At 49.8% G+C, this 14,114-nt stretch overlaps 1 protein-coding gene across 1 annotated transcript; it reads left to right on the top strand.

Moving 5' to 3' along the window:
- Positions 1-10,910: 10,910 nt before the first annotated feature.
- On the top strand, positions 10,911-13,422 carry LOC147459073 (pentatricopeptide repeat-containing protein At3g09040, mitochondrial-like). Its single transcript, XM_086510423.1, has one exon. It carries the CDS (start codon positions 11,131-11,133, stop codon positions 13,243-13,245), a length of 2,115 nt encoding a protein of 704 aa, XP_086366549.1. The 5' UTR covers positions 10,911-11,130; the 3' UTR covers positions 13,246-13,422.
- Positions 13,423-14,114: the final 692 nt, after the last annotated feature.

Raw genomic sequence — 14,114 nt, 5'->3', positions numbered from 1 at the left:
AAGAGCGCCGCTTCAACGCCTTTTCATGTTGAGACATGCCGAGCTGGCAAGGGCAAGGCAATTGCTTGCATCCATTGTGGCTGCAAGCATTTCCAACAATGTGGATGCAAGGGATGTCTTTTTAATAGAGTAAATATATAGGTTAGTTTCTGAGCTACAATTCTAGACGTCAAAGCTACTCAAGATTTACCAAAACTTGTGCATATACTTATTCTCTTGAAAGTCCCAGTCAACTCTGTCGTATGCCTTCTCAAAATCGAGAAGAAGAATCACCAGGTCCTCACCACGGAGCTGCGCTAGGGCAGAAACCTCCCAAAAAGTAAAGATGTTGTCAAGAATACTGCATTCCTTGACAAAACTTGTCTGAGTCCCATGTATAAGGCTCTCCAGAAGTGGCTGGATCCTCAAACTTAGAGCCTTGGCAAGAATTTTGTAGGCTAAGTTGAGGATGGTGATGGGGCACCACTGTCGAATCTCATCCATGGAGCCACCCTCCTTGGGAATGAGGTAGATCAAGCCCTCACTCATGTTGTCAGGCATCACTCCTGTGTGCAAGATGTATTGAAAAGCACTACAGAGATTTGGGCCAAGCAAGTCCCAGTACTCCAAGAAAAAACTGGGAGTCAACCCATCCTCACATGGACAGCTACCACGGGGGAGGGCTCTTCCTCCTCAAGCTGAAGCGGCAGCTCAAGCCTCTGACGCATCTCCTCAGTCACAAGGCAAGGCATCTGTGCCCACACCTGCTCCCTGTATGCATCCTGATGCTCTGACTGAGGCTTTGTAGACAGTAACTCGCGGTAAAAGTCATTAGAAACTGCCCGCATATCCTCGGGCTCAGAAGCAACTGACCCGTCGGGCCTCCTCAATTGACTGACCTTGGCATGGGAATGTTGAGGTCCCACTGCCTCGAAGAAAGCACCAGTCACTCTATCGCCCACCTGTGTCCACTGAGATGCCTATCGATGGAAAGCAAACTCATGTCGCCGCTCCTCTTTGCTAACAAACTCCTGGCGAACCTGTTGTAGTTGCTCCTCCAACCAAGGATTGTCTGGATGCTGCTCCTGCATCCTCTGCAACAAAGCAATGCTCCCTCTGAGACACTGATCCTCCTCTCTCGCTGCAGCCCAGCGAGCCAAAGACTCCTGGAGAAAGAAACAACTAATCTCAGCTATTCCTAAGGCCACTCTGCCAGCAAGAGAATCTTGCCTGTCCAGAGAGCCACTACTCGCTCTCTGAGTGCAGAGTCCAACAAGACCCTCTCTGGGATGCGAAGCATCGTGCTTCCTCTCCTTTGCCTGTCTGCCACTGTGAGGATCACTGGTGCATGGTCCAAGAAGGAAGTCCTTGCCAGAATGCCAACTATCCCTCCCAAGTCACTGAAGTGGTCATTTGTGTAGAAGCGATCTATCCACGATAGATTCACTCCTCCCACTCTGTGGTCCGAACGAGAGAGGGCAAGGTTGTTTGGGGGCCTCACAAAACTAGAGTGCTGCCATACATCCGAGACCCTAAGTCATACAAAACCTCTCCCAATCTTCCAACTAAACTCCATGCACAGTAGCATGGCTACCACCAATCCTGTCAAAAGGGTCCTCCAACATGTTGAAATCCCCCCTATGCACCAGTGTTCAGCCTGGGCCGAGACTCAACTATCTATGACCAAAACTCTGCTCGAGCACTCGCCACATTGGGCGCAAAGATGTTCAGGAAGCCCACAAGGCAACCCTAAACCTGCATAGTAATCCACTGAGCCCTACTTGGCACAATAATCCCTCTCCCCACAATGGCCTGCTGCAAAGAATCCGCAATAGTCATACATACCCCGCCCTAGATGCCTCCAGGTCCAAAAGCAGCTGACCAAAAAGTATCATATCGTCCACGCAGGAGCTGACCACCACGTCTAATGCGTCTCTCACACAGATGGTGCTCCTGAAGCATAAGGAGATCGATCTCTCCTCCCACAAGGTATTGTTGAAACTCCTGACGTAGTCCGCCCCGCCGACGTTAAAACTGGGGCCCACCAAGTCCCTGCACATTCCATGAGACGATCCGCATGGGGAGCGAGAGAGAGCAGATGCAGCCGCAACAGCTAAGCGTGCTATCTTCGAGGCTGTCTTGGATGGGGAGTAATCCTCATCCGAGCGTCCTCTAGATAGGTGTGACTGCAACGAGTGCCTGGCCCAAGCCTAAGTAGAGCGAGCCGTCCGTAAAGCAACCTCCTCTGTCCAGGAATCCTCATGAATGTGTACATAGCATGGCAAGCATTGTGTATCGGCAAAGAAATAGACCACAATGTGTCTACATCCTGCTGTATCTGGGGGGGGTCACAGCAAACTTGGCAAGTGGCCACAAAGTCTGCAGCATGTCTGTAACTCCTAGTTCTCCCATGTGGTGAGAGAACTCTAGGACCTGTGTGTGTAACCACCTCCACACTAAGTCGAGAGTCCACTCAGTCTGGTCCTTGCCGCAGAGGGGGAACGAGAAGCCAATCGCTGAGTCCAAGGCCTCTATCCCCCTAGCTGCAAGGAACTGAACATGGACCCTGAAGCAGGCTGCCTCATGGTCTGTGGATGGGTTGCCAAGAAAACGAGTGAAGTCATAGTCGAAGAAGTCCCATCGGCGCCGCAAGTCAATGCTCGTCAAACCACGAGGGATAGCTGCAAAAGGAGTTGTCTGTACCTGTAGAGGGGTCGCAAGAGAGGTTGTCCCTCTCTCGCCAAGCGACTCGTGGCAAAGGCGCTACCAAGAGATCTCCTAGCAGTCGGAGATGGCCTTGCCCCCTGGGTTGACTGAGGAACTGGAGCGGGAGGGGGGGGGGAGTAGGAGCAAGGGGAAGAGGTGGAGAAGAGAAGGGCGGGGGGGAGCGGCAGGGGTAGAGGGGCGAGGGGAAGAGGCGGCGGGAGCAGGAGGCGAAGGGGAGGATTATGAGGAAGGGGGGAACTCTGGCGGGGGAGGGGTTGTCGAGGGTGAAGCTGAGGTGGGGGCTGGAGCAGGGACCTCATCCTGCTCAAGAGGACCGAAACCGTTTCCCATCGGAACCCACTGCTGTTGGGCAGGCGCCTGAGGACCACTCTGAGTGCCAAGTTGTCGATGTGGCCCCTGCCATCGTCGACCACCACGGACCTGCTGCCATCCCTCCTCTGCTGGAGACCCAGGCTCAGAGGGTGGCTCTACATGTGTTCGTTGTGTCTTTGTCTGGGGCTGCTGGCTAGCCCTTGCAAACTGGGGCTGAGTATGCGGTGTAGGTCGAGGCCTCCTCCGTGGACAGGCCTTCACAAGATGGCCTATCTGTCAACAAATGAAGCACTGGTTCGGGAGGCCCGAATACTTCACGCTCTGTGTAAACCAACCCCCACTCACCCGAGGCAGAAGAATGATCTTCGGGAGCGTGTGAGTGTCCCTAACCAGAACGCGAACTGAGGGAATGCCAGCCGCCTTGGCAGCTACTGAGGGTGCCGTGCGAGGTGTCTCCAAGACAGTCCCAATCGCTAAGCCTATCCTGGACAAAAGTGGTAGGTACTCCCTCCGCAAATCAGGAAAGCAGACAGAGATGGGGATGTCTGCCTCCTCTACGAGAACATCCGAAGCAGGGTCAAAACCATGTCTCCACTGTCGAAAGTGGGCTCGAGCTACTCGGATGGTCAATGGACTCATGGAGATGACCTTGGATGCCATCTCAGAGGTCTCAAACTTGATCTGATAGTAACCTCCTCCGAGTATCTGTACGTCCAAGATCTTGTCCACCTCTACGAGAAGGCTGGCCTGGAGAAGGTCACGTAGCTCTCCTCTGTTGGGTCGGGTGCCAAGAATCTTGCAGATGACAGAAGTCGCCTGCAAGCGCTCTACCTCTACGGCTAGGCTCGCTTGCTCTGTCGGTGAAAGAGCAAGTCGAATGGTGGGCTCAACGGGGTCGGGCGAGGGGGATTCAGATGAGTCCCTCTATGGCGGAGCTGACGCCTCCATCTGTGTCTGCTGCTGTGGCGGAGAAGAAACGGCAAAGAGTCGGAAAGAGAAGTTCCTCTGCAACAGACCCTTATGAGCATTGCCTAGAAATCTAGAAATGTCTTAGCCACTCGAAAGAACACCTTCGGGGAGAGAAAGGCTGCAATCGAAATGGGGGGGGGGGGCGTTGGAAAATAAGCAGCGAGAGAAGGCAACGGGCGAGGGCAATGGCAGACAGTGACGGGGCAGCGGGGGCTGTGGCGAGAAGCGGGGGCAGTGGCGGGAAGCGGGGGCGGGCAAAGGCGGGGGGGACAGTGGCGGGTGCCGCGCTGGCTGAAACGCACAGCAGGGGAGGGGACGCAAAGGTAGCAACGAAGGGGGGGGGGGGGGGGGCGCGAAGGCAGCAGGTGAAGGGGGGGGGAGCGCGTAGGCAGCAGCGAGCCTGGAGTTCATCTAATTTGGTTGATCAAGAAATTGATCTTGCTAGACCCGAGAAAACCTCTCGAAGTTGCAAAATGTTGAGCTTGTTGCGAGTGAATGGGGATGCATGATGGCCGAGCGGCAAACCATGCCGGGCAGAATCACCACCCAAATCCACTCAGGCAAATGGTCTTCATGCCTTTTTTTTTGTTTAGAGATGTGTGTCAAGCTCCCTTGGGCCTTCCCTCGGGCGTCGACACATGGCCTGGCACGAGTGCGACTGCCACACACTGCACCCGCTACCTGGCATTCATAGAGATTAGCATGTAATTTGTCACAAATTACCTCGCAAAGAAAGCAATTATGTCTATCATTTGCAAAGCCTACACAACCCACTCAAATTCTCCATTAGCATCTTATATTGATAAGCAATGAGTCTTCTTATGAAAAGCTACAATTTTTTAATCTTTAGAGATATTTAACTTCACAACCAAGGGTATTTTGGGTATTCTAAAAATTTTGAAGGGCATTTTGGAAATTTATGACAAAATATTAGGGGTATTTTGGGAATTTCCATAAATTAGAGAGGTATTTTGGTAATTTTTGCTAACGTTTAGTAAGAGAGAGAAATATTTACTAGCAATTGCACGTGGAAAGAGGTTTTTTTTTTTTTTCCTACCTTTTTCCTTTTGAGCCCCAAGCCAAGGGATCGCTTTAGATTCCATCTAATTCAAACGTTGGCACTACCTACATATAATAAATATAAAAGACAGTCCTTATATATTCATTTATATAGAAGTTTACGACAGCGTAGCAAAATACGATCTTTTTTTTTTGGCAATACTCACAAAGTGTGAGTGAATGTATTAAAAAGGAAAAACCAAAAAGAATGCATAGCCATCCATGCTTAAACCGGGCCATGGATACATCAAAGCATACGTACATACATAACATAGTAAATCCGATAGAAAGCAACACCCATACCTGCCAGGGGCTGCCACCATGAAGAGCGAGTTGCCACCCCGAACCACATGTCCAACCAACAGGCTAAAACGAACAAAGGAGCAGAGAACAAGGCCCAAGGCCTAGCATGACCATGAGCCGCCACCGGAGTCAGGAGAGCCAACATACATCCCATGCTGCCACCACAAAGACGCAATCTCAACCAAAACCAGGTCACCATATAGTCCGAGTAGAGAACACCCGGTGCCCAGAGAAAAGAACCCGATCGTAACAGGATTTTAATGGAGAGCCTCACACCATCGCAAACACAAAAGCAACATGCAAGAAGACTACTCGTTGCCACCAAAAGAACGTTATTGCCACCAACCACCCTTTTGCCGAGCAGAGCCACCGCACCACGGATGCCCAAAGCCCTCCCATAAGGAGGAAAAATAGGGTCTTTCTTAGAGGGCACTCTACGTAGGATGGGCTTTTCAGATGCATGGATCAGAGGGGTGTCATCTTTGTACAGACAGGCTCACAGTCAGGTACTTTTGGCAGGAGGTAGAGGTGATTGCTTCATGCTCACACGTTCAGTCAGACAGGGCTGTCCTCTTGCCCCTTTCCTCTTTCTGTTCTATGCAGAGGCGATGAGCAGGTTTTTGGTGTCGCAGCAGGTTGGTCTACGGGGCTTAGCACTCCCTATTCGGGGAGATGAGCTATTGGACGCTGAGTTTGCCGACGACTCAGCCTTGTACTTAGATGGCCAGGAGGCCAACCTTCACTGGTGTGAGCAGGCTCTGGAGACCTTCTGTTGTGCATCTGGCGCACTGATCAATTGGAGAAAGACAGTGGCTTTCTCGGTTGGTAGTGCTCCTGTGCCCGATTGGATGCCAGGAGAGGGTTTTAGGTGGATTCTCCTAGGGACTGCAATTCGGTACTTGGGCTGTCAGGTTGGTTTGGACTTGTCTTCCGAGCAGCAGGATTGCTCCCCTCCTCCTGTCTATCAGGAGGAATTTGTTACACTGGAGCTCATCATGACTTTCTTTGGCTGGCAGAGTAGTAGTGGCCAACCAGGTGTTGTTGGTGACTACGTGGTACATCACTTCTTGCTGGATCTTCTCGAGTTCTTGTATCAGCCAGGTAGAGAGGCTGATCAAGAACTTCCTTTGGTCAGGACGTGACACTCAGATAGCCCGAGCCAAAGTGGCTTGGCAGGTCATCACTCTTCCTTGTTCACAGGGAGGGCTTGGGATCATTGACCCAGCATAGCAGAGCAGAGCCCTTCTTGGGAAGTTCATAGTCAGAGGACTTCTTCCAGGTGAGGAGCCCTAGAAGGATTTCTTGTTATAGCGGCTTCGTGCTAAGGTGCCTCAGGCTGGAGGCCTCTGGCGACCTTCGACCAGATGGATCTTCATAGAGATGCACAGAGTTGGTTTGAGTAGGAGACTGGAGGACCGCTTCGCTGTGAGTTTGCTTCGATCTTGGGAGCCCTTGCGGCGAGGCCTGGAGCAGCGACAACCTTCTTGCACGGAGGAGCGCCTACGATAGCCCCTTGTTTGGAACCCCATGGTTAGCACTAAGAGAGGCCACTTGGTTGGTAGTCGGCCTCATGTTTCCTGGGGTCCCATGGCAGCGGGTCCAACGCGCTCTTTAGGTGACTGGTTAGAGTTTTCAGGCTTTTCAGAGGAGGTGCAGGGTTCCAACTACACAGCATGAGAGGGGTGCAGAGCATGTGCCAGGCACATTTCAGAGGCAGTTCTAGTTGATTGGCTCACACCGCTTGAACCAATAGCACCCAAGTGGATGGGAGCCTTCACACGACTGGAGGTTCTCATCTCAGTCCGAGCCTGCTCAGAGACTATTCCATCCCTTTTCTTCGAGCTACAGGGTGAGGGATGCTTACGGCAAGTTGCAGTAGAGGCCTCGCAGGTGGCAGAGTGCTGTTTTCAGAGGATCCGAGTGGTGGGCATCTGTGGGAGGACTTGTGTCATCGATCTTGACCCAGCAGCTCTAGAGACTGGACACTGGTGGAGACTGTGGGCTTGGGAGTACTGTACACTGGCACGAGTACAGTGGGATCTTGGAGAGTGGCTTTGGAGGGATCCCTTCTCTTCTGTAGACCACCCAGGTGTCCCGTTCTCTCAGTACACTGTTCGACTGGGATGTCACATACTAGCAGCACAGAGAGAGGCCCGCCCCGCTGCAACACCTCATTGGCAGGAGGAGGGTCTTACAGCTGAGTTCATGGCAGCCTTCTAGGAGAGTTTGTGGGACTCCAGACAGCCGAGGCGAGTCACCTTGTTTCAGTGGCTGGTCGCACACAGAGCTACAACAATTGGGAGTTGGCTAGTGCATAGTTGTCTCTCGGTCGCATGTGCAGATGGTAATCATCTTGTGGAGAGTCAGGTCACTATCTTTGGGACTGTCCTTCCGCGCAGCAGGTGTGGCTTAGAGTTCTTCGGCTGATGCCTGTTCTTTCCACGGCTCGATAGTACACTTGGGGAGCAGCGGCTTGGTCCGCCCTCACGGACTCGGCACTTCAGTTTGAGCTATCTTCCAGCAGCAGGATGATAGTGATGCAGGAGGGGCGACCTACACTCCAGCCTGCCCCATAGAGCTTACTCCACAGGAGTGGTGCAGTGAGAGAGAGGAGTGTTGGGAGCTCATCAGTGGCCTGACACTCTGGTTCATCTGGCGGGCCAGTTTGCTTCCGCATCTTTGAGGCTCGCCCTGTGCCACCAGCAGAGACTGTTCGCGATCTTTGGCTAGAGCTGATCCACACTCTCAAAGGACAGCTCGAGAGACTTCAAGGCAGCTCCGACCGCATGCGGAAGCGCAGAGAGGCTTTCCTTCGACTATGGCGTCCTGGGCCTTTCTACACCATGGTCCAGGGTGTACTCCGATGGCACTACCGACCACCTGTGTGGCTTTTCCCTCCCCCCATTTCTTGATTTAGCCCCATGTACATATGCTGGTTTTTCATTGGGAGAGTCTCCCCATCATTAACTAATAGAAGGATCTTTTTCTCGAAAAAAAAAAACTATGCCAACAGACGAAGATGAGCACCAATGAACCTCTTCACAGAAGCTTTGAGGGCGAGCATACATTAGGAAGAGAATGGGGTCTAGGAGGGCCTCTTTATTTGGCAGTTTAAGGAAGTCAAACCTTTAGTATTAAGAAAGTAAGCATAGGACATCTTTTGAATTCAAATAGGCAAAACGACTAGTTTATCTGAATTCACAGTTTTCCCCCAAAATGGGATTTAAAATCTAGTGGGTAAAACCATATCATGTAGCATATTTATGGAAAGATCTTGATGTGTAGATTGTAGATCTATAATCTCCGCTCAAATCGGAGATCATATGTGGGAGTTATGGAATGCCAAAAATCATAAAATCGTCCACCTCCTTTTTGGGGGAAAAAGTGCATCCTTTGAACACTCTTACACATCTCTTACATACCCACCATCCTTGCATACATGACATACACCTATTCATCAAAATGTTAATCACCTCCATAAGCAACTGGCAAATAAAGGGGCCCTCCTACACCCCACCCTCTTTCTAATGTGAGCATGTGCGGAGCACTTGCAATTGGGGTTGCGTAGGCTGAGAGAGATTTGGCCGCATAGAAGAAGAAAGAGAGAGAAAGATGCCATGCAAGAATGCCATACGACAGGATCAATAAGAGAGGGCGGCAAGACATCAAGTTTATATTTTTTTATAGTTCTCTTATTGCAAAAAAGTGAAGGCAATACATAATCTCTCTATTTGGTGCCCGTCTAGGGGGGGGGGGGGGGGGGGGGGGGGGTCGGGGGGGGGGGGGGGGGTTGGGGGGGGTTGGGGGGGGGGGGGTGGGGTAGAGAGACGCAGACTACCCTTTGGTTTGAGAGAGAGAGAGAGAGAGAGAGAGAGAGAGAGAGAGAGAGAGAGAGAGAAAGGGGGGGGGGGGGGGGGGGGGGGGGGGGGAGAGAGAGAGAGAGAGAAAGAAAGGACAAAGTGCATGGCTTTGCAGCAACCCAAGTAGGGCCATGGTCGTGGTCGAGGCAAGGAAGAGCTGGAACATGGATGGACAAGCATCAAAGACGTGTGTTCGTACGAGCGTGGGAACATGTATGAGTGGAGAGCTTAGGGATTTGTGTACCCTTTGAAATGGAAATGGAGAGTGGGTGGAGTATGATTCCATATAAAGAATTGAAACTTGACCGAGTAGGGCGTACAACAATTTGGTTTAATGTTTTATTAATGGGAATCAAGAAGATCCGCTTCCAAGCAGGTGGCGAACGTCGGGGAGGCAAGGCGAGGCACCTTCCATAGGGCACGAATAGGCGAGGAGGGATGCAAGCTTCAGACGACAGGTGAGGAGGGGTGCCATGTGGCCATGCACAAGGAAGCTGGCCGCTACTGGCGTAAGTTGAACTGTGGCTCGACGTCTGAAGCAATAGCAACCGTTGGTTGGGTTGGTTACGCGAGTCTCCTTGTGGGTGATATTCGTGCTACTGTACATGTTTGAATCCGTCAATCTTTCTTTTGAAAGATGAGTTCCAACACTAGCTATGAAACGTAAGAATAGGAACGAGGAGGAATCTTCTAAATGTATGAATATAATAAAGAGGCTGCCGATTAGGTCTCCCCAATCTTAGAAAAATAAAAAATATTTCAAAACATATAAAGTGCATAAGTGAAGGGTGACTTTAGGACATGAAAAGACAGAGGAAGGTGGAAGTCAAAAGACATATGAAGGTGGAAAGGTGTTTCTCTTCTCCTTTATTTCCCTTTTCTATAAAGTCTCCTTCTCTCTTTTCTCTCTCTCTCTCTCTCTCTCTCTCTCTCTCTCTTTCTATATATATATATATTTTTTTTTTCTCTCTCAATGTTGTATACGTCCTTCCCCAACTAATACTGTTGCAAATTCATGTGTTTTGTCATTGCCCATTGCTACATGCTATAGATTAGCGCACCACTTTTGTTGTTGTTGAGGGGATCTTTGAATTAGAATACCTTTTAACTTTTTTGAAGCCATTAGGAAATACCTTTTAATGACCAAGTAGGTGCTACCCTTTTCGAAAAAGAAAAGAAGGGCGAATCTACGCGAGATGCTGCCATGGGGATTAAAGCCAGAGGGCGGGTGTGGCGAGGAGGGAGAAGAGATCTCCCTAGGGCGCAAACAAGAAGGAAACGGAATGGGTGCTGCAGTATGACAGGCTCGCAGGCACATGACGACCAACGGGAGAGGCAAGGCAAAGCGAGACATGCGACAACGAGGCGAAGGCGACGGCCAGGAGGGCGCCAGGTGGTATTGTGCGATGGCGACAATGAGGCGGGGGTCACACTAGCTGTATGAGGCTGCACTCTGTAGGAGTTTTTTTTAACTATATGGGTTGCTTCATAAGCAACACCGCGTAGACGGTGGGTTGATTATGGCAGTTGTCAGGTCCAGGTTTGTTGAATCTGTGTGAGTTCGACTCCTCATTACCTTTTAGACGGTGACGTCTCCAAGGTTGAGTTCAAAGGTTGGATGTAGGAGATTCCTTGATGAGATTCAGAGAAATCTCATCAACAAATGAATAAAACAGCAGTAGAGCCAATCTAGTAGATTAGTAGATACAGTAGGCCGTGTCAATGACCTATAAACTTCCATTTGAACTTTCTCGTTTCCTTCTGCGGATGGGCGAGCCGTGACATGAGGCCTATGCGGGGAAATCGTGGCAGCCATTCGCTTTGGTCGATCCGTGGCTGCTAATGCCATGGGTGGGTGGCCCAAATCCTATTACGGTGCAATGCATCACCTAAAGAGTTGCAGACATGGCAGGAGCGGAGGATGTCCAGGACTTGCTGCGTAACAAAGTCTTCAGATATCGGTCGAGCAGCAACCGAAGCGAAGAGCCTTTGCAGATCCACAGCCACCGCAAGAAGATGGCAGGACAGCAGGGCGAGCAGAACTTTTCCTGGAAGGTATTTTTTAGGGATTCCTCCAAGGCCCATCTGGACTTCAAGCACAACCTCAACAAAGAGCCCTGCTTGGGTCTCAGATGGGCTCAAACGCCGCACGGATTCAGAAGAGCGTCAAGGCATTGCAAGTGCTGCGGATGCTCGCTTGCTTTCACTTATATATGCATGCTCTAAGAACAAAGACCTGGTTGGAGGCACCAGGCTACATGCTGAGCTTCAAAAAAGGGGCTTAGCTGGGAAGAACTACTCTGATGCTTTAATTACCATGTATGCAAAGTGTGGTGAGATTCAGAGGGCACAAACATTACTTGACATGCATAACAGCAGCAGGATTATCCCATGGACTGCATTAATAGAAGGGTACGCCCGACAAGGGAAGGGCCAGAATGCTTTTAATTGTTTTCAACAAATGCAGTACGAGGGCATTTGCGCTGATGCAGTTACCTATGCAAGTTTGCTGAAAGCGTGTGGTGCAATCAGAGCCATCGATAAGGGGAGGCAAATTCACGATGAGGTTTCAAGGCGGGGACTGCTAGAGCATGATCTTGTGCTTGGTGGTGCTTTAGTGGACATGTATGTCAAGTGTGGTGCCCTTACCCAAGCGCAAATTGTGCTAGAGAGTCTCCCCTCTCTCAACGTCATCTTGTGGAGTGCTCTAATTGCAGGATATGCTGAAAAGGGGCAAGGCAAGGAGGCTTTAGAATGTTACAAACTTATGCAGCGTGATAATATTCCTCCTAATGCAGTGACCTATGCGTGCATCTTGAAAGCTTGTGCTGTGATGGGAGACAATGTTAAGGGAAAAGAAATCCATGATGAGATCTCAAGGCTAGGGTTGTTGGAGCGCGATTCTATTCTAGGTGGCGCACTTGTGGACATGTACGTCAAGTGTGGCGCTCTTCCTCAAGCACAAAGTGTCCTGGAGAAGCTTCCTTCTGCCAATGCAATCTTGTGGAGCGCTTTGATCGCAGGATATGCTCAAACGGGACAAGGTCAAGAAGCTCTAGACTGCTTTGGAAAAATGCAGCATAAGGGCATTCATCCAGATGCTGTGACCTATGCTTCAATCGTAAGAGCTTGTGCTGTGATTGGAGACATCAACAGAGGAAAGCAAGTTCATGAGGAGATTTTGAGGGAGGGGTTGCTGGAGGATAACATAGTGTTGGGTGGTGCCTTAGTGCATTTTTATGCCAAGTGTGGCGTTCTTCTTCAGGCACGAAGTATTCTAGAGAAACTCCCCTCTCGCAATGCCATCTTGTGGAGTGCTCTAATTGTAGGATATGCTCAATGTGGCCAAGGCGAACAGGCTCTAGAATGTTTTGATCGGATGCTGGGTGAAAGCATCACGCCAGATCCAGTGACCTATTTGTGCATCCTTAACGTGTGTGCTACGCTTGGAGCCATTGATAAGGGAAAGCAAATCCATGATGAGGTTTCCAGGCAAGGGTTGTTAGAGCATGATCTAGTGCTTGGAAATGCTCTTGTGGACATGTACGCTAAATGTGGTGATCTTCAGCAGGCACAGAATGTCCTAGAGAAGCTTCCTTCTCGAGATGTCGTCTCATGGAATTCTTTGATAGCAGGGTATGCACGGAAAGGTCAAGGTGAGCAAGCTTTTGAAAGCATTGGCCAAATGCAGCATGAGGACATCCTTCCAGATGTAGTGACCTTCATTTGCCTGCTACATTTGTGCAGTCGACAAGGTCTGGTGGAAAAGGGCCAAGACCTTTTTGATAATATGGGAACCATGCATAATGTGTGGCCCAATATGGCATGTTTTAAATGCATGGTTCACTTTCTTGGGCGTTGTGGGCACCTAATCAAGGCTGTTGAAGTAATCCGGCAGATGCGTTGTTCTGCTAACCCTACCATTTGGCTTTGCCTCTTGGTTGGTTGCCAGAAATGGGCAGATGTGAATGTGGGGATCTGGGCACTTCAGCAGGCAAGAGAGCTAGATAAATGCATTGGGCAGCGAGCTCTTTAATGTTGAGCATGTGTGCAGCAGCTGGGATGCCAAAGAAGAACAAGCTTTGCGGGAAAAGAATCAACGCTTTAGGTCATGGCTGAACACAAAAATTATGGTGCATGTGTTTTGTATTCGGACAAGGTGAAGGCTCATGCTGGCATTCTAAAACTCCGAAAGGACAAGAAAGTTAAGTAATCTCTCTCTCTCTCTCTCTCTCTCTCTCTCTCTCTCTCTCTCTCTCTCTATGTTAAACACTATAAATTTACAATGAAAGTTTGACAAGGAATCCAAATCAGGCCTTAAATGAAAGAGATTTCCAACACCAAAGAAATGCATACAGAAATTTGTACACCTTTCTCCTTCTCAACTAAAGTATGTTTTAACATGCCAAAAGTAAGAAATAAGAACAAAGCAACTTTGTCCCCAAAGGGTTGGTATAACGGCAAGGCTTTGGCCTCTTAACCTATGGATTGTGGGTTCAAATCTCCCCGTTGGTTCACACTCTAGAGGGACACCTTGCGCTCACTTGGTGTTCATGTTGCTATTGATTTTTATACCTAGGGCTTTCTAAATGGCTAATGGTTGGCTCACATGGACCTATACAGATATCATGAGAATTACAACCCAGGGAATAGATCTACTACTCTTGAAATGGGATTTACACAGTGTAGTTACACTAGTGTGAAAAAATAACAGAGTACAAATTCATTAAAAATGTGTTGTCTGGTTAGGTGGGCATCTGTGTACTCAATCCTCCTAACATCCCCCCCTTCCTATCTCATGTCGTTCCTTGACACGACCGGTACAATCTTGTCGTTAGAGTTGTCTTCAACTTTGTATTTAAGGTTAGTCTTTAGCTTTGGAAGTGTTGTGTCAGTGATGACGAT

Source organism: Adiantum capillus-veneris, chromosome 4, assembly GCF_014529385.1.
Source record: "Adiantum capillus-veneris isolate H3 chromosome 4, ASM1452938v2, whole genome shotgun sequence".
Lineage (NCBI taxonomy): Eukaryota > Viridiplantae > Streptophyta > Polypodiopsida > Polypodiales > Pteridaceae > Adiantum > Adiantum capillus-veneris.
This window is presented reverse-complemented; position numbering and strand designations above follow the sequence as displayed.

What these genes read in the sequence shown, in the direction of transcription:
- LOC147459073 (XM_086510423.1), top strand. Translation starts at nt 11,131, where the DNA reads ATGTCCAGGACTTGCTGCGTAACAAAGTCTTCAGATATCGGTCGAGCA.